Here is a 20,483-nt window from a genome sequence, read left to right on the forward strand (position 1 = left end):
TATAAAAATAACAAATATTTTCCATGAAAAATGCGGAAAGATGAAAAATTAAACACATTTTAAAGTAAACCTTTTTTTAATAAATATCACTGACACCTAGTTAGTTTGTATATATTCCCCGCCGCTTCATATATCAATTCATCTTCTTTACTGAATGTTATTGCATTCAGACTTCTAAGCCTTTCATTAGACGCTGGATCTAAAGCGTACTTATACTTATTATACACATATATTCCTTGTGTAGTTGTCACAAAAGGGATAAAGTCCTCATTAACAGTAATACCGTCTACAAGTAAATCTTCGTGCACCGCGATATCCCTAGTACCTAATTTAAGTCTAAACAACTTCCTATTCGCAGTAAAAAGTATATTATTATCATCATCTAACACCATCTTTTCAACTGACACACCCGCTAACGCTGGTAGTCTATATACTACATTATTTCTAACCCTGAACGCTTCTCTCCTCTTTGTGCTGAAATAGAGGACGCCTTTAAAGAAAATGTCATAAATATCGTGAAAAACTGGCATTTTTTCAAGTTCCTTCCTATCGTCAATAGATTTAACAATGTATAGACCTTCTTTACCGCCTGCATAGACTACATTATTCACTTGATCTACGGTCACTGATGAGGCATTTCTAATACCATCGACGACTCCTGCGAGGTTAGTATTTAGATTTACATAACCTAAACTATATCCTAAATCTCCTACTTTATTAAATATAAAGTATAGGGTGTTATCGTTGCGGTTGAGTACTAGTTTCAGGACGTCTTTAACGCCCTCCTTGATGATGGTGGGTTGGTAGTAGTTGTTGTGGAAGGGCAGACAGAACTGCTGGAAGGTCTGGGCTGATGCTGAACTGAGGATCAGGATGAGGAGGAGCATTGTTCGATCTGGAACAAGAGATACATCAAATTAGATATAGATATATTTCTTAGTCATGACAAAAATTAGGGGTACAGTCGCCATCATATATGTCGGAGCGGCTAAGGCGCTCACAAATATCTGAACACGCCTCTATTTTCAAGGCGTTAGAGTGCGTGCTCAGATATTGTGAACACCTTGGCCGCTCCGATATATCTGATGGCGACTGTACCATGCACTATAAGTTTGCATTAATGTTGAAAATCATGACTGTCCAAAAATTACCTACGTATAATATTTAAAACTTACGCGTTTTGAACACATATTAAGTCACATTTAAGGCTTCGTCACACAGGCGCGTTTTCCGGGAGGGGCTGTAGCGGGGCGCGCCGCTTTTACATATAAAACGCTCACGCCCCGCCCGGAATGCGCCTGTGCGTCGCGGTCGCGGCTAACCTACCTACCTATTACCTACATAATAAGAACAAAAAAGTTGTCGCTCCTAATAAGGATATCATCATCATCATCTCAGCCATAAGACGTCCACTGCTGAACATAGGCCTCCCCCTTATGGGGGGTGAATGCCATAATCGCTACGCTTGGCAGGCGGGTTGGCGATCGCAGTCGAGTACACCGAATTTGAGGGACGCTGCTGCCCGCGTCCACCGGTGGTCTTGGACGTAGTTTAAGGACATACCCGGGTCCACCCATACCAGTAGAATAAGGATATGGTATGATATAATGTATAACATCACCTGTTTAAAGTCCACATACACATCCACATATACAGCTGGCCCAAGACAGGGGGGTTTGGAGAGCGGTGGTGAAGAACTGCACTCCTGATGGTCACGACCCTCAGCCTTGAGGAACCGACTAAGAAGAAGAAGAAGAAGAAAGTCCACATACAAAAATGGAAGGCTGTGACAGGATGTTCCGTTTTTGTCAGTTTCAACTACGGAACCGTGATAAAATAAAAAAAATACCTACCGTATTATAGTTGACAGTACTTTTAACCAAGTTCTCACGCTACTTTATGTTATCAACTTATCAGTTATCACTGTCATCAGTGATAATATGGCCCCTTGTCGTTATCAAACTATCAATAATACCTATCAATAGTACTTAAACTTGACCGATAGGAAAAAAAACCGGGTAAGTGCGAGTCGGACTCGCGCACGAAGGGTTCCGTACCATAAAGCAAAAAAAAAAACCGAAAAAAATGCATAAAGAAAACGGTCACCCATCCATAAGTATACTGACCACGCCCGACGTTGCTTAACTTTGGTCAAAAATCACGTTTGCTGTATGGGAGCCCCACTTAAATCTTTATTTTATTCTGTTTTTAGTATTTGTTGTTATAGCGGCAACAGAAATACATCATCTGTGAAAATTTCAACTGTCTAGCTATCACGGTTCGTGAGATACAGCCTGGTGACAGACAGACGGACGGACGGACGGACAGCGAAGTCTTAGTAATAGGGTCCCGTAGTACCCTTTGGGTACGGAACCCTAAAAATAAACAAGATTTACTATTTATAGATGGTCAAGCAAATTTTGTCAGTAGAAATGGGCGGGAAATTTAAAAATTGTAGGCGCGAAGGGATATCGTCCCATAGAAAATTTGAAATTTCGCGCCTTTTTCTACTGACAAGATTTGCTTGACCAAGTATATCTTAAAATTAGGTCGAAAGAAAAAAAAATCTAAAAAATACACGTGAGGTTATGTGGGGGGGGGGGGGTAACCAAAATCCTCACCAAACACCTCGCGTGATTTGTGCACAACCCCATACCAGGGACAACTTATTAGACCGAGATCCCGCCTTATATGATACGACCACGTCGACCACCACACCAATAGGGGCTATTACTGCAATGTTCTGCCGCCAGAGAGCAGCACTATCGCCTCTGGTAAACCATAGAGTGACTTATACATACTGTGCCTTAAACTGTTTTTTTTTACAAGTTTTCATAGACATTAAAAGATGAAATTGATACATCAAGGCGGTTTGTTAATTGACAAACGCCTACCGGGAAATGCGAAAATCGAAATTTAGTTATCTGCCTCGTTATCGCTCGATATGCAAGAGTGATAAAGATGTTAGATAACGAAATTTCGACTTTCTTGTTTCGTGGTAGACCCCCCGATTGTGATGGATTGTAATAGTGGCGCCCCCTAAGCAGAGTTTCGCGTAATATTCCCTACCTATTCTTTATTTTTATTTTTTTTTGCTTTCTCTCAATAGTGTGGGGTATTGTTGGATAGGTCTTTCAAAACAAATACGGGTCTCCAAAAACCATTTTTTGATATAGTTAGTATTTTCGGAAATTTAATAATCGCTCCGAAAGAAAAAAATACGCCCTCCTACCCTATAACTTTTGAACCATGGGTCCCAAAAATATGAAAAAAATCTTGAAACTAAAGCTTAATAAAGACTTTCAATGAAAACTATAGCGAACATGAGCGGTCGAGTCGTTTTTGAGCCATTCCAAAAAAAACTCAGTAAAAAGTCCTACAAGGCACTGCAAAGGTACTCCCTTATGCTTGTAATGTACAATTGTACATGATACTTACTAATAGCCCCCGTTTCGCCTATTTGGACAGAAAGGTACCTACGTATACCTACACTGAGCATGGCCCGACATGCTCTTGGCCGATTATTTATTTTATGTAGTATTTATCACGCGTTGGACTATATTCTGTAAGTGATATATATGATTGATGGTAAATAAATAAAGGTTTATTTCATAGGAAAAAGACAGTAGAAAGACAAATAACTTCTACATAACTAAATACATCTATAAATAATACTAAATTAAAACTATCAACCCTAAATATATCTAAAATAAAACAAGGAATATAAAAACTACTCAAAGAGACCTCCCCGCGCTACCCCCGGCGCAAAGGTGCCCATCACACTCGCTGCGTTGCCGCGTTGAATTGCGATGGACAGCCTTTGCACCAGGAAAAACCCGGAGCGCGGGTCAAGGCCCCTTTCTTGCATGCGGCGACCTACTTCCCTAAGGAAGGTTTTTGCCTCAGGACACCAATAAATAAACAGCTATCATATGCAAAAATCAAACAAACTGGATATCACTATCAAAAGTATATGTATAGAGGCAGGTACTTAATTGACAAATGACACATCAAAGTCATTATTGAAGGTCAGTACTATTCGCGGAAAAAACAATTAGTCATCATAACTACAAATTGAACTTTTTATAATAGATTGGCACAACAAATAAGCAAAGCAAAGCTCGGTCTCCCAGATATTCATATATAATATCTGGGAGACCGAGCTTTGCTCAGAAAACATATAAAAACTCAAAATGCACGTTTTCCCAGAGATAAGACCTAGCTAGATCGATTTATCGCCCCCGAAAACCCCCGTATAGCAAATATCATCGAAATCGTTAGAGCAGTTTCCGAGTTCCCCGAAATATATATATATGTCGACGCTCAGGTGATGTAATTGGTAAATTGAAAATAATGGGCGCTTACATGACATACTTACGATTTATCAAAAACACTTGTAAGCGACGTGGGTAATAAAGATGTCTGTTCAAGAGGCTATGAGAGCGTATTAGAGGCGTCAGGGGTTTTTGTAACGTCTGAATGTGTTCTCGGAAATTGCTCTGTTTGATAATTAATTAGCTTATGGTTTTTGTGGACTAAAGTGAGTGGGATAGCCAGGCTGCAGGCTGGCGTCACTCTGGGATTGAATCTCAATCTGGTCGGACAGTAGCAATAGAGACTGCATTACGCCTCGCGTACTTGTTCTCGCGTTGAATATCTACGCCCTACGGATGTACCACCTATTGCATCTAGCCATTCCTGAATACCTAAACCTACATTAAGCCCCGACATATATATATATATAAATGTATATATATCTATGTATTTAGTTTACTCTTAGTCATAAGGTATAACATAATTATATATAATAGACATTTCGAATGTAGATATTTTACTTCGGTCAAAAATTACGTTTTTTTTGTTTATTTCTCACTGCACACATGGACGCTTTTCTGTCTCGCCCCATGGTTGACTGGTAGTGAATGCCTATAGCGGCATTAAGTCCGCCTGTTGTACTACTTGTATGTGCAATAAAGTTAAAAAAAAAAACAAACTTTGCTCGTTTAAAGGTAATATTAGATTAAGTGTTCAAAGAAGTAGAACACAATAGTTATTTACGATACAAGTGCGGAAAAAAGGAAAAACGAAACGAGTGGCGATAAATTAAAACACGACCGAAGGGAGTGTTTTTAATCGACACGAGTTTCGAATTACCTATTCGCACGTGTATCGTACAACGTTTTACAGTACATATGGCCCTTTAAACTTTTGACATCGCACGAAAAGTGCTATTTTACGCACTAGTGCGGAAAAATAGGACCATATGTATTGTAAAAATTATTATAAGCTTCGCTTCATTTCTAAATGAGGAAAACGCAGTGGAAAACGTAATAAACACGTAGGTACTAAATAAATATATCTTAGGCAGAGGCACGACTGTTAAAAACGTTAAAATAGCACACCTTAATGTTATCGTATTCAATAAGTAGTATTTTATATCTCAGATAAGTACTATAATCATACTATTCACACTAATACAGTTTGATAGATTATTTAAATATTTTACCTTAGTTTTCCAGTTAATTTCTAGCACCGTATCGATAATGAGGACCGCGTGGTATGGTGGCGGTGAACGGACGGACGGACGGACCATTAACAGAGCGAGGTTGCGAGACACAACTTAATTATTATCACCAGAATATTGTATCAGGGATGTTGCGAATTTTTGCATCCGCATCCGCGGAACTTCCGCATTATTTTCAACATCCGCATCCGCATAAAAGCGACGCGGAGCTTATGCGGATGCGGATGTCGAAAAAGCTTGTACAGGAACGTCTTAGCGGCGGCGCAAGTGGTAGGTAATTTCGTCATTACCTATTACGAAATCGTCTGGATCTAGAAAAGTCGGCCAAGTTAGGTTCTGTTTATTAAATATAACGCACCAATATTCTTTTTCAAATGTTGAATACATCAAACTAGTTTTTATGTTGCTGAATTCGTCAATCTATGCGTCCAAAGTATTCTTTGGTCCAAAGTTAAAACGGCCGTTTTTGTTCTGAGTTCATAGAACGTTTTTTTTCATAACATTTTATCATTGATCGGTTTAAGCCCGCCGATGACACTGGTAAGTAATACGTAGGCAACTCTGAAAGTTCTTAGAAAAGGCTACTTAGAGATCATATAACAAAAAGAGGCATATTATTTATGAAAATATAACTCTTTATACTTTTTTTGAGGTATATGCAATTTGGTCGTTATCTGTGTTTCAGGATTGATGGCAATTTGGAAATTGTACGTCGAGCGTTATTCCAATTTCGACCTAAGAATTTTTTCGTATTACTATTTATAACGATTTTCATTGTGGGCTCAGCCAACAACAGAGTTACAGTAGGCTTCAGTTATAGTCTCATAATGAAGCCTAGTTCTTGTACATCTGTTTATTTTTTAAATTACACATTTAATCGCTTTTGTAGTTATTCAACGGATGATCATAGAGAAGCATGTCATTCAAGAGTGACGTCAAAAGTTTACATCGCACAGTTATGCGGTTAATAAAAAATACTGGCAAAAAATTGTATATCAGTAGTTTTTGATATCCCTCAGTATTCATATGACACTGTTAAAAAAATCTTGCTTAAATTATTTTGTGTCAAAAAAGCTTGAATCCCGATGGGTACCTCATGAATTTCATACAAAACCTCCGAGGACCTAAAATCGCCATACAAAAAAGGCATTGGAAGAATGAGCTGTGCGCGCTTCAGGGTAATCCTATGCTAATGAAAATTTGTACGCGTGGTCAGAAAGAGATAAAGCACGCATTACAATAAAGAGTAACGTCCTAATTACTTCAGCTTTTTCTATTCTAAACACTTTCAGTTTGCCCCTTAGGCATTGCATATTTGGATCCGCTATTTGGACATTATTATTGTATTTTCTGAAATAAAGTTTGAATAAATAAAGAAATAAAGTAATTATATTTAACACCATGTATCCTGATGCATCACTGTACTGTATACCTAGTTCGTTTTTTTAGCATTGGAAATAAGGTAAACATTTTAAACATAAGTTAAGGCAACGGCAAATATGTAACAATCAGTCGCTGGTAACATTTATGAATCTAATACGAATAATACGATCATTTATATTCTTCTGCTTTCATAAGTAATCGTTTTTGATTTTCAAAAAGCGTTTTTCAATTAAAAGATATGTCAATATCGCTTACCGTCTTGCAAGTTCTTTCTAATGCTAAAAAAAACGAACTATAAATGTATACAATAAATACAATATAATTTTTCTTCAGTGCTTTTGATTTGTTTGTGTAATAATATAAAACAATAAATACATTATAATTTTTATTCACGTAGGCGTAGTTTAGGCAAAGTTTAGGTGAACAATCAAGATTATATACTGGCATAGTCACTTTAACCGTGAGCGTCAGTACAATACCACACTGTACCTACGTACTACCATTGAACTGAATCGATTTGCCGTATTGTATGGTTCTTGTATGGTTCCCATTCAAACCTCAGCCGAGCCCAGTCATAAAGGTGAATTTACAACCAACCATGATGAGTTCAATTTGTGTTTATTGTGTTATGGAGTAGTATCTGGTTTATTTGCTTGTTTCTCCATTTTGGAATTCACGGGCCTACAAATCCCGGTCTTTTGATAGGCTTGCGTGGGGACATAGATCCAACACGTAGAGGCCCCTTGGAGAGCTTTAATGTCATGTAGAACGCCTGCTGGAACCCGTTCACAGGCGCAACAATAGACACCCATGAACCGGTCGCAGCAGGCATTGGGACTATTGTAGAAAAAGTGAACAGTATTCCGGTCTATGGATTGATGTTTGGGTGGAATGAGACTGGGCTATTGTAAAACAGGTCCGGACACCTGCCATAACAATGTTAACACCGTCATCGAGGCAGGTGGTGACTCGCCGCTTACTAGATGGGCCCCTGAAACTGCCGTCGCGAAGACGACCAGGAGCAACATCGGTGTGAGCGGCTCAGGGGTGTCGAGAGGTGTGCGCCGCTTTCTACCCAGTGGCTGTTGCCACTGTGCCAACTCGCGTCTTATGCATCTTTCACTTCCACCCCTGGAGCATATATTTATTTTATTATTAGGTATTGTATAAATAATGTAATCTTTACCCAGATAGGTACTGTCTTGTTATTGTCACTGTATTTTTTTTATTGACTTGCGAAAGACACCTTAAAGCAGATTTGTTTTTTAATTCGACTTATATCCGGTTTATGTTAGGAACAGGAAGTATGGGTAGGGAAACTAGAGTCAGACCAAGATAACTCTGCAGCGATTTTTATGACACCGACGTAAGCGGTGTATGATATTTAAGCGTCATAATTTCATGGAACGTTTAAAATTTTAATAACCCTTCCACGTGTTCTATAAAAATCGTCGTAGAGTCAGGGGTGCGAAACTTCTTCCTTCGGGCAAAATGGGCTCCGAGTAATTATTAGGGTTGACACGACTTGACGTTCGTTTGCGTGCACAACCATAAATAAGATAACGACCGGCCAACCCCACTGAACTGCCATAAAATCATAGCTTTAGTGTGACCAGGCTCAGTGATTTGATGTCATAAGAAATTACCTAGTTAATTAACTAGCGTCATTAAAGTTAATTATTCTTTTAATGGCTTGATTTTAGTTACCTTCTAGTCCTTCTACGGTGACTGATAGATACTATAGTTCTGGACTATAACTGTCACTCTACGCCTTTATTGGAGTAAAAGAGAAAGATCCCCGCAATTTGCGAATTTCGGTTTTTGCGGTAGCCCCCCTGGTTTCCTAGGACAGCGGTGCCGTCATATACCGGCTGTTTCCATACAAAATACTACGACATCCATATTTAACCGTATTATTTTGTATGGACGTGGCCGCTATATGACGGCACCGCTATCCTAGGAAAACAGAGCTTAAGGTCGATACTATACTAAGAGCTGTTTTAAAAGCAGATTATTAACCAATTATGAGTCACTTGGGGGTCATCCATTAATTACGTCACACGAATTTCTAGGCGATTTGCCGTAGGCAGAGAGTATGTCTTTAAAATAACATAAGGGATGGGCGGTCAAACCCGATAAATTGAGATATTTTGTCATTTAAATAAGAACCCTACGCAATTCATATATAGTTCTAATTTCAAAAACCCATATGCACGACTTATCGGGTTTTACCGGTATCGTCTTGGGTCGTCCCATTCGTTTTTCGACAAGTTCTAAAATTAGTCCTATTCTGCTTTCGTCACGCATTCTACATTGAAAGCCACCGACGATTGTGACGAATGTAGAATGGGTGACGAAAGCAGAATAGGACTAATTTAAGAACTTGACGAAATACGAATGGGACGACCCAAGACGATACCGTTTTACCGCACACCCCTTGAATTCATATTTAAATGTACTCGAAAAAGCAAAAAACATACGGTGCTTGGAATACTTACAAATTACTTACAAATAAACTTTATTAGTTCCTTAAAGTTACTAAAATAATATAAAAACATGCAAAATACCTTCGTGAAAATGCGACTGTCTATAGTTCGTTTTTTTTAGCATTAGATAAAAGGTAAACAATCTTGATGTGTATTTTAATAGAAAAACACGTTTTAAAAATAAGTCACGGCAAATATGTAACAATTATGAATTTTATACGATCATTTATAATTTATATTATTCTGCTTTCATAAGTAATAGTTACTGATTTTTAAAAAGCGTGTATCAATTAAAATACATGTCAAGATCGCTTACCTTCTTTCTAATGCTAAAATAAAACGAACGCGCATTCCTCATGTAAATATTGTGATGTAAGAAGATACAAAAAACTAACGTGTAACTAATATCATATAATGGTATAACATAGCTTATAGCAGTATTCAATTGTATTTCTACCACCACCGTTTGCATACATAAATAAGTTTTTTATAAACAAAATATTACGTACGTTAGTCAATGTTAGCAGCGAACGCCGCACACACAACACAACCGACCTCATGTATTATTTCAATCCAACTGCCAAATAAATTAGTGAAAGTGTTTATAGGTGCACTTTGGATGGATATAGCCGTAGGGAAATGGAAAACTCATTCAATTATATGTCGTATTCTTGAGCGATAAAGTTCAATACAAACTGGTTTTCTAGTAGGTAGCTGTTATTCTTGAGTAGTTTGTAGATATAAACATTATACAATAGGTAATTTTTAGGGTTCCGTACCCAAAGGGTAAAACGGGACCCTATTACTAAGACTTCGCTGTCCGTCCGTCCGTCCGTCCGTCTGTCACCAGGCTGTACCTCACGAACCGTGATAGCTAGACAGTTGAAATTTTCACAGATGATGTATTTCTGTTGCCGCTATAACAACAAATACTAAAAATAGAATAAAATAAAGATTTAAATGGGGCTCCCATACAACAAACGTGATTTTAGACCAAAGTTAAGCAACGTCGGGAGTGGTCAGTACTTGGATGGGTGACCGTTTTTTTTTTTTGCTTTATTTTTTGTTTTTTTTTTTGCATTATGGTACGGAACCCTTCGTGCGCGAGTCCGACTCGCACTTGCCCGGTTTTTAAAAGTTTGTGGCAAACAAGCAGATACACTGTGCGTTAGAATGTTTCAAGGCGAGAAATGCCATTATATATCGTAGATCCAAAAGACTCATGTTAAAACATAGCATCTATTAGTTACTTTTAGTGTTAGATTTTATTTTTGCCTGGTCGAGCATAGGGTCATTGCGCTAGTTTTCGTCCTGTGTTGTTTCGTCCACTTGACGAAATTTGAATATAAACCTTAATTGCTGCACAAATTTGGACTTATTGCAATCCTTAATATCTAAACAATTTATCTATCTACATAAAAAAATTATTTCGCATGACGCAAATTATAAATGAAATGTATTATTTATTGCTAATCCGTCAAGTGGACGGAAACTAACACCGGACGGTAAACAGACGCAATTACCCTATATGTTTTCTTTATAAATAAAATAGCGTTACATTTATACAGGGTGCTTTTGTTATCAATGACCAAACTTTGAGGGGTGAAAATATATGTAGGTCGTACTGAACAGCTTTTACTATGGGGCAAACCCCGATATCGCGAAAAAATCTTCTGCCGTCTTTGGCTTGCGATTTTTATGGTTGGCTCCATAGTAAAAGTTGTTCAGTAGGTATGAGTATGACCTAAAGATTCACCCCTCAAAGTTTGGTTGGTCATTGATACCAAAAGCATCCTGTATAAAAAAGTAATTATATCTCGTTGACTTAAAAATCTTAAGGGTTCTGTCACAACTCTATAAATGCCGAATATTCAACATCTTGTCCGGAATCGTGTATTGGCTCTCATACTATAATACTCAACTTGGCAAGCACTTCCGTGCCCCTGCCCTCAGATAAGTAGGTAGGTACATTAATTAACCCACTATTAATATGATAAATAAAATATTTTTTCTGAATGATATATGTATATTTTTGTCCTGTTTTGCTAACTTGTAAAACTTGTTAGACTATTCTAATAAAATAACTAGTAAGTAAAACTTTATTATATTGACGTAAAATAATAATATTTGATGAGATAAATAAAAAAAATCGATGAATACTATTTCCTTTCGCCATAAATAAACATTATTAGTTCCTTTTAGTTCCTTAAATAATAAAAAAACATGCAAATTACCTTCGAGAAACTAATGCGACTGTCTAGCTGTCTAGCTCTAGACGTTTCAAGGTCTTCCTTCCCATGTGATTATTTTTAATGGATGACTATTCTATAAAGTTTGCTAGACAAAAAGAATATGGCGAAAGAAAAGTTTGCAGCGGATTTGATAGCCCACCTAGTGCAAGTGTTATTTATACTTCATAATTTCATAGAAGTTTGTCGTTTAAAATATCACTTGTACTGCGTGGGTTATCAAATCCGCTGCTGACTTTTCTTGATTTGTCTAAAATATTTTACAACGCTGTTAAATTAAATTCTCTATCGATGACTAGCTTTCAAAACACGAGAGCTGTCAAAGATCAAGTGTCAAAGTGAACTGTCATGTCAGAAATGTCAAAATTTCAATTTCCCTTTCAGACTCAGTCTCAAATCATCGATTTGGTTTAGCGGCCGAATCTCATGTTGTGAATCTCATATCGTTTTAATATTAAATACTATAAATAAGTATAATAAGTGATGAGTGTACGAGGTTCCGAATGTAAGCAGATTATGGCAAAAATAAGCTTTAAATAAGTTGTTAAACGTGAGTTCGTACGATACGAAATTACCTATTTATGTTTATTTTATAAATCAATAAATTAGAGGAAAATTAGTGGCGTGGAGTGAATCACCTAAATTATTAATGTAAGTACGCTATTCTTTATACTATTTGTGTGTAAACGATCGTTAAATATTGTAGTGTTTTTGGATTTTTAATTATAATTTCCGCCCCTTTCAAATCGTGTCATAATTGTAAAATCATTCACTAAACGAATAGTATTTAGTAAAAATAACATATTTATTGTACTTTAGTATGGTGTGAGCAATCAAAAATAATGGTTCGATGTGTCCGGTCAATTACGATAATGAGTGCCGCAAAAAATATGTGCTTATGCTTATCTTTTGGGTATTTCCTCAACATATTGTTGTAGTTCAAAGTAAACGTATAGTATGTATTTTATCAAATGATTTTTACGCCTAAGACTAGGGTTGCCATATTTCAGGATTTGTCCACACTTCAGGATTTTTGACCCTATGACCGGATTGCGGCCAGTTTTAGCAAGTGTCAGAATTTTTAGAAATTACCTCAAAAAGAAATGTGTATGTGATACAGATCCACAATATAGTACCGCGCAGAGTGCAGGCTTCATCAATAAAAACCTCATCAAAATTGGGCAATCCGTTGGAGAGCTATGATGCCACGGACGAACAGACAACAGACATTGGCAGCAAAAATATAACACCCATCTTTTTGTTTTGAGAATAAAATGAGTTTGGTTAATAGCACAGAAAAAATAATAGTACTACCGTACAGAAAGGAAACTTCCTACAAAACCGAAGTTTGACAGCGGTTCAGGGTCAATTCATGCCCCTTCTAAAATATGGCAGTATCCTTTTTGGATATTTAGGGTTGTCAAAATTCAAGCCATTATTTGTGGTCGTGGACGCAAAGGGACGTCAAGTTGTGTCAACCCTAATAATTGCTCGGAGCAATGCTGAGCCGAGCGGAGCCGAGTTTGCCCGAAGTCAGTAGTTTCGCACTGGTTATAGTCTTATATACATATTACAATTACAGAGTAGAATGAAGAGGGCTAGACTGTACAAAAATGCTGCAGATTGTTCTCTGCAACAGAATATACAACAAAATATATTCACATGGAGATGTTTTCGACGCTCTGTGAGTAAAAATTTAAGACACTAAGTAGTTAGTTGGCCTGTTGGCCTCAACTGTGTGTTTCACCAGAAACATATTTAGGGTTCCGTACCCAAAGGGTAAAACGGGACCCTATTACTAAGACCCTGCTGTCCGTCTGTCCGTCTGTCACCAGGCTGTATCTCACGAACCGTGATAGCTAGACAGTTGAAATTTTCACAGATGATGTATTTCTGTTGCCGCTATAACAACAAATACTAAAAACAGAATAAAATAAAGATTTAAGTGGGGCTCCCATACAACAAACGTGATTTTTGACCGAAGTTAAGCAACGTCTGGCGGGGTCAGTACTTGGATGGGTGACCGTTTGTTTTTTTTGCATTATGGTACGGAACCCTTCGTGCGCGAGTCCGACTCGCACTTGCCCGGTTTTTTTATTTTATACTTTGTTCGTGACATACATACAGCCTGTCTTAGGGAGACAGACTTTCTCGCGCAGATAATTGCAATCGCAATCCAGCGAGGGAACGCTGCCTGCGTGTTGGGCACTCTCCCGAGGGCACCAAATTTTGATAGGTATTTTTATTTTTAGTTATTTTATTTGTAGTTACTTTTAGTTTTATATTCCTGTTCATATAAAATTCATTCAAATAGTTTATAATTATGGCAAGTGTTTGTTTAGTTCAAGTTATAACTTATAACCCCAGAAAGAGATATTAGTACCTATAGTTTTTTTTTAAATTCTACTCACAAAACTTTTTTGCCATAATAGGTACTATAATTACTGCTACTAACTCATTAAACAGTAATTTGCCTATAATTGGTTTTAGTATAGAGGTTTTATTGCAAACATTTACGACTTAAATTCAAGATTCGATAAGCTATAAAGGCCTTCGCAAACCGGCGGAGCGGAGCGCAGCGCAGCTCAGATCCCTTAAAATTGTTCTTCCCTATTTCAATAACAATTAGGTATAAATTTGAATGCGCTTGCAACCCTTCTGGTGTTGCGGGTCCATGAGCGGCGGCATCGCTTACTATCAGGTGATCCGTCTGCTCGTTTGCCTGCTAAATCAAAAAATAAGAAAAATGCTCTGAGACCGACCTCGGATCATCACGGAGGATTGTTACTCAGAGGCATCGAGGAGCACGCTAGAGGATATACCGCGGCGGTAGGCGCCAGCAAAAAGAATAGATAGTATAGAGGGGTCCTGTCATTGTCAATTTTGTAGTCACGGTACATTTACTGCCATCTATCGACACACGATTAAAACTTAAAATAAAATTGAAAATATATAAAATAATCAAAATATGTTTACGGATAAATGAGTCTTAATTTTTATTGTTCCATACTGACCCATGTTCTTTCACTGATATGTGTTAAAATTATTAAATACCAAACGGTGTCGTTAACGCCATCTAGCCGAGAATAGGCCAAAGGTAATGGCGCCATCTATTCGAGAACGACTTTTCCTTGGCCGTCCGAGGCACGTTTTTTTCTTAGACTTTATTTATCTTATACGGAGTTATATATATCTCTGGCGCCAGCAATAAGAAGTTCACTTCGCTTCGGTCGCTCGTTCGAAAATGAATGATGAATTGATGATATAGTGCTGAATTAACAATAAGTATCATTCGAGTGCAACGTGGGTAGATCTCCCACAAGGTGGACTGACGACCTGGTAAAGGTCGCGGGAGTCCGCTGGATGCGGGTGACGCAAGACCGGTCATTGTGGCCTGTGTCCAGCAGTGGACGTCCTCTGGCTGATATGATGATGATGATCATTCGAGTTGAAGGGAAAATTCGTAACTGTAAATATGTAAGGTATATTCGGGTAATTACAAATTACGAAAACCGTTGGAAAATTCCGAAAACGGACTCTTATTATGATGGGATTTTGGGTCATTTTCATCTGATTTTCGAAATTACCCGAATACATCTTATGTAACTAAAGCGTGACGTCACAAATGGACGCAAGGCGTTTTCGCGCGAGGTTTAAAGTAGCTATAAAACACATATGATGATACAGATATTTGTTCCTGAGTCATGGGTGTTTTCTATGTATTTAAGTATGTATTTGTATATTATATATATCGTTGTCTGAGTACCCACAACACAAGCCTTCTTGAGCTTACTGTGGGACTTAGTCAATCTGTGTAAGAATGTCCTATAATATTTATTTATTTATTTATTTATTTATTTATTTATAAAAAATGCAATTATTTATGTTAAAACCTATACCAATACAAGCGTAGGTACCGACAATATTAAATGGGGTTTATTAGATTGGCCATAATCAGTGTTGCCAACTTGGCATAAATTATGCCAGATCTGGCATATTTTCACTCGCTTTGGCACCAAAACTTTCCATTTAGCATGTGGCATATTTTTTAGCATAATTTAGTCGTAAGCCTAGTTTGCACCAACTTGGCAGCAAGAATATGCGCTATCGCCTCATGTAGTTCATATTTTCATATGAATTTTGACATTTGTTGGACGGATGGACGTCAACGGACTATATAAAGTTGGTCAAGCAGATCTTGTCAGTAGAAAAAGGCGGTAAATTTGAAAAAAGGATGTGTTTTAAGTGTCTAATTTCAAGTGATATTTTATCATTTTTTTAGCATATTTGTTTCAAAAATATTTGGCATAATCTAGACATTAGTCTAGCATTTTTTCAAAATCCGAGTTGGCAACACTGATTAAATGGGGTTTATTAGATTGGCCATAATTGCGCGCAAGGTAATACACTGATTAAATATTAGTATTTCATGGAGTGGCGAACAAATCGTGCCATGTGCAAGCTATTTTTAAAATTTCTTTTTAGGGTTAATGTGGTGAAGACCGCCTATCAGGTAAGACTGTTTACAAGCGGGTCTGAGCTATAAAGGGGCCCACAGATTACCAGTTCGTCGAACGATATCAGCCCGTCAGGACTGTATGTGTCGGCGGCCGATCGTAAGATCAGGCAGATCGTAATGTTCCTGTGTAACGTTTTGACGTTAGTCACATTAAACCAATATATAGGTAGGATAGGTTCGTTTGGTTACTTCAGATGTCCGAAGGGCAAACTGCCCAGAAATAGGAGCCCGTAGTGAGAGCGTAGCGGGGCTCCGTCGACTCAGGGAACGAGTCAAAGATTTTCACGTTTCACGATATGCCTAGGAATTTCACGATATGCCTGATCTTACGATCGGCCGCCGACATATAGATGAATTCCCCTGAATTCGATTTTTGTTCGGAGCTGTCAAATTTTGCGTTTGAGTTTATTGTGTGAAACTGGTCATCAATTCACACAGTACAGTATTTTTTTTTTCAAAATTTTAAACCTAGTAGTTTCGGAGGTAAAGAGGGGGGAAATGGACAGACAGACGCACGAGTTATCTTATAAGAGTTTCCATTTTTTTCCTTTTGAGGTACGGAACCCTAAAAAACATGTCAAAAAATTTAAAAATATCGCCAAACTTCACTAAACAAGAAATAAAGGTACCTAAAGAGTACGTAAAATTCGTGACACAACCTTTTGTAGAGCTGCATGGCCGTGTCATACATATTAGCGCGTTGTGCAAGATTCAACAGCCAATAGGTATGACAAGTGGGTCATTCTTCTTTTTGACGACGTAATGGTCATATATTGCCAGAAAAAAGGATGATACATATTGAATTCGCGTATAAAAATTGTATTCCCAAATTTGCCTTATGGCATTAAGTCCGCCTTTTGTACTATAAGATTTTTCTTTTGTGCAATAAATAAATAATAAAAAGCTGGTAACGCAGTGATCACAGTATTTCATAAATACTCGTTAAACTTTATTTTAGTCACAATTCCATTGACATTTTCTTGATGCGAACAATTACCCCACATGCGTACTTTTACCCAATAGCTTGCGGAATTTTACCCGCACGGTGGGAGAGTGGGAGCCAACACTTGCATTTTAATAAAAAATCACCTCTGATTTACAGTGGCGAACAAGAAATATGTGAGACTGTGACATGGACAAACATTAATAGCGCTTTCGCTGCAACTCCTACTGAAAGATACATAAGACTATCCCGTTCGGTCATTTCCCCCACCCATCGTGCCAGATCCAGTTATATCCTCCTAAGGCCCAAGGTCTTACCTATAGTACTTATTCAGTTCGGTGAAATTTAAATCATATTCAATTGGAACAGAGTCGCATTTCTTTTGTTTCGTAAAATTTTCAAACAAAACCAAAATCAACTCTATTCCCTGCACTAAGGGTTCAAACTTCAGTGGCAAATTCTGGATTTTTCATTTGTATGGCTGGGCCTTAGGAGGATATTCTAGATTCATGTGTACAACAAACCGTAGAATGGCCAAGTGCTGTAGAGACTGGGCCAAGTATGTTTATCCCCTGAAAACAATTCGATTGCAATGCGCTATACACACAAGTCACACAACACAACCTACACAGAACGATATTGTTGAATGTTGACGTTCCGCGCATAAGTTCGTCGAAACTCATACGGCTCGGCCACGACATTGCACGAATGGCGACGGCGGCGACAACCACAGGTTGGAGCTAGACCTTTCGCGAACCCCAGGCGCCCATGAGCAGTGGCAAAATGCCGGGATAACGCGAGGAAGAAGAAGGAGGTACTTCCTCAGGGCTTCTGCTCTAGTCCGTCGTCTAGTTCGTGTTTTTAGCATTAGAAAGAAGGTATGCGATCTTGAAAAGTGTTTTAATTGAAAAACGCTTTTTAAAAATCAGTATCTATTACTTATGAAAGCAGACGAATATAAATGATCATATTCAGATTCATAATTGTTACATATTTGCCGTGAATTATATTCAAAACGTGTTTTTCAATTAAAAGACACATCAAGATTGTTTACCTTTTTTCGAATGCTAAAAAGAACTATCGATCTGCGGCGGTAGCATGTTCGACTTCTTATCACCTGTCACCGTGCCTGTCACTTTCTAACAAGTATGTAAGTGCGAAAGTGACAGGCATAGTGACAGGGGTTAAAAATGGGACCATGCTAAAGAATGACCAGTAATCGTCGGGTGACAAGCAAAAGTCACTAACTAACACCATTGAAATTATTGGACAATAAACCGTGTTACAAGTGTAATAAAGTGCATTGTTACTTTAATTTTTTGATAGTACTTAGTGAGTTTTGCTTGTCACCCGACTATATAATGATAATTGTCAAGAGGGCGCTGTTATTCTCATGTATCATATACATCATGAATCTAGGATATACCTGAATCTGGCATGAGTGGTGGGGGTAACTGACAGAACGGGATAGTCTTATGTATCTTTCGGTAGGAGTAGCAGAGAAAGCGGTATTATTGCTTGTCCTTGTCACAGTCTCACTTTTTATTTGTTCCCCACCTTTTTATTAGAATGGAGAATGGTGGGCAACAAATGAATTCGACCAATCACAGTGTCGCATTTGCGTATGTTTTGTCCCTCACGGAGGCACGCGTATACCACTTCTATGCGATCCTACCTTCTATGCTGTACATGTTCACAAGTATAGTATGAAAAACAATGACGTATATATCTCAGGACTGGCCTTACGGGCAATAAGAAGTAGACATGGGGCCAGTACAGTGGTAGAACACCGCTACAACGCGATTAGGGTTGCCAGATGGTCGGGATTTGGCGGGATTCTCCCGATTTTTAGCATGTGTTCCCGATTCCCGACAAAGTGAATATTGTCCCGAAAAACAGCTTCACGTTATAAAACAATAATTTCAAGTTCCGAACTGTCGTCGAGAGAGCGAGCGACCCGCGTTAATAATATAAGTAGCTAATGAGAAGTCATTTTTTTTGTTCAAGTTCTCAAAGTATTTATACTATTTTTATATAAAACCGTATATGGGCAGAACAGCTGACGTAGTGCCAATAATGTAAAACATCGTTGTTTTTAATACAATCACTTTAATTTGAATGTTTTTTTTTTCACGACTTTAGTTCCAAAATCCCGAAAAATTTATATTTTTTCCCGATAATAGCGCCTTTCGATCTGGCAACCCTAAACGCGATTGGTTGACGAGTTCGCATAACGTGCGCGATTGTCGCAACTATAGTTGCGTTAGACTACTTAGACTAGACTAGACTATAAGGGACGTAGGTACCAAAATTAGCCCCCCCCCCACATCTGGCGTCTTTCGAGCGTCGGCGTCTGTCGGCGTCGGTCCAGCGCAATGGAAAATGACGTCGCTGCGCAGTTGCGTCGTCTATAGAATTGTAGACGCCGACGCTCGAAAGACGCCAGATGTGGGGGGGGGGGGGGCTAATTGTGGTACCTACGTCCCACAAAAAAAAGGAAAAATTTTAACATTTAAGATGAATGTGACGTTACACGGCGAAAGGTACCTTATGCGTAAACGCCAACCGCCATAAGGCACCTTTACCCGTGGGACGTCACATATAGAGTTTAAGTTTTATTTAAGTGTATATGGAATAATTTAATTCTGAAATAAATGATATATTTATTATAAATGATGTTTGCATATGATTGGTTCCAGATGGCGCTGCTCTCAAAACGGTGGTACCGCTCGCGGCGCAATGCCGTCGTCGCGCTGGTCATCGCTGGCCTCTGCGCGCTGTACTACATATACTCACCCACTGTCATCTCTGAACAAGACCTGGATATCACTAGGAGGTAACTTACTAATGTAGTAACAGCTTACGCTGCGTCTTACGTAAGCGAACAACTCGCGAACGCGACGCGGCGCGGCGCGGCGGGCCCTAGGCGCTCGCGTCCGCAACGAGATCGCCCGTAGGACACTTCTGTAGGTATCAAAATTGATACACCCCGCGCCGCATCGCGTTCGCGTGTTGTCCGCCTATACGTAGTACGCTGCGTAAGCGAACAATTCACGAACGCGACGCGGCGCGGCGCGGCGGGCCCAAGGCGTTCGCATTCGCAACGAAAGCGCCCACGTAGGACACTTCCGTAGGAATCAAAGGATTGATTCACCCCGCGCCGCATCGCTTCGGTTCGCGTTCGCGTGTTGTTCGCCTACGCCTACGTAGTACTCTGCGTTAGTAGTCTATTAGAATCTAGACTAGACTCGAGATAAATGGTTAGATAATCAGCAAATTAAGGGTAGAGTCGGACTGCACTAGCGCGCGGTTGTTTTATTTTATGCGATAAACGCAGTGTTGAACGCATGCTATCAATGGAATGTAGGAAAAACATTTA

At 38.6% G+C, this 20,483-nt stretch overlaps 2 protein-coding genes across 3 annotated transcripts in view; one reads left to right on the plus strand and one right to left on the minus strand.

Annotated features, from left to right (window-relative positions):
- Positions 1–57: 57 nt before the first annotated feature.
- Positions 58–11,756, minus strand: LOC134676419 (ommochrome-binding protein-like). Of its 2 annotated transcripts, none has more exons than XM_063534811.1 (2): positions 11,628–11,756; positions 58–895 (listed from the first exon to the last, which is right to left on the minus strand). In XM_063534811.1, the coding sequence occupies exon 2, from the start codon at positions 885–887 to the stop codon at positions 87–89; it is 801 nt and encodes a 266-aa protein (XP_063390881.1). In that variant the 5' UTR covers positions 888–895; positions 11,628–11,756; the 3' UTR covers positions 58–86. The 2 variants fall into 2 exon arrangements, with proteins under 2 accessions (XP_063390881.1, XP_063390880.1); XM_063534810.1 differs by lacking the exon at positions 11,628–11,756 and adding an exon at positions 5,507–5,639.
- A 290-nt stretch (positions 11,757–12,046) lies between these two features.
- Positions 12,047–20,483, plus strand: part of LOC134676359 (uncharacterized) — a 43,358-nt gene continuing 34,921 nt past the window's right edge. The window contains exons 1-2 of the mRNA XM_063534717.1: positions 12,047–12,293; positions 19,804–19,940. Coding sequence (XP_063390787.1) covers positions 19,804–19,940 — 137 coding nt within the window. The 5' untranslated portion in view covers positions 12,047–12,293. The remainder of the gene's footprint in view (positions 12,294–19,803; positions 19,941–20,483) is intronic.

The sequence above is a fragment of the Cydia fagiglandana genome, chromosome 24 (assembly GCF_963556715.1).
Source record: "Cydia fagiglandana chromosome 24, ilCydFagi1.1, whole genome shotgun sequence".
Classification (NCBI taxonomy): Eukaryota; Metazoa; Arthropoda; class Insecta; order Lepidoptera; family Tortricidae; genus Cydia; species Cydia fagiglandana.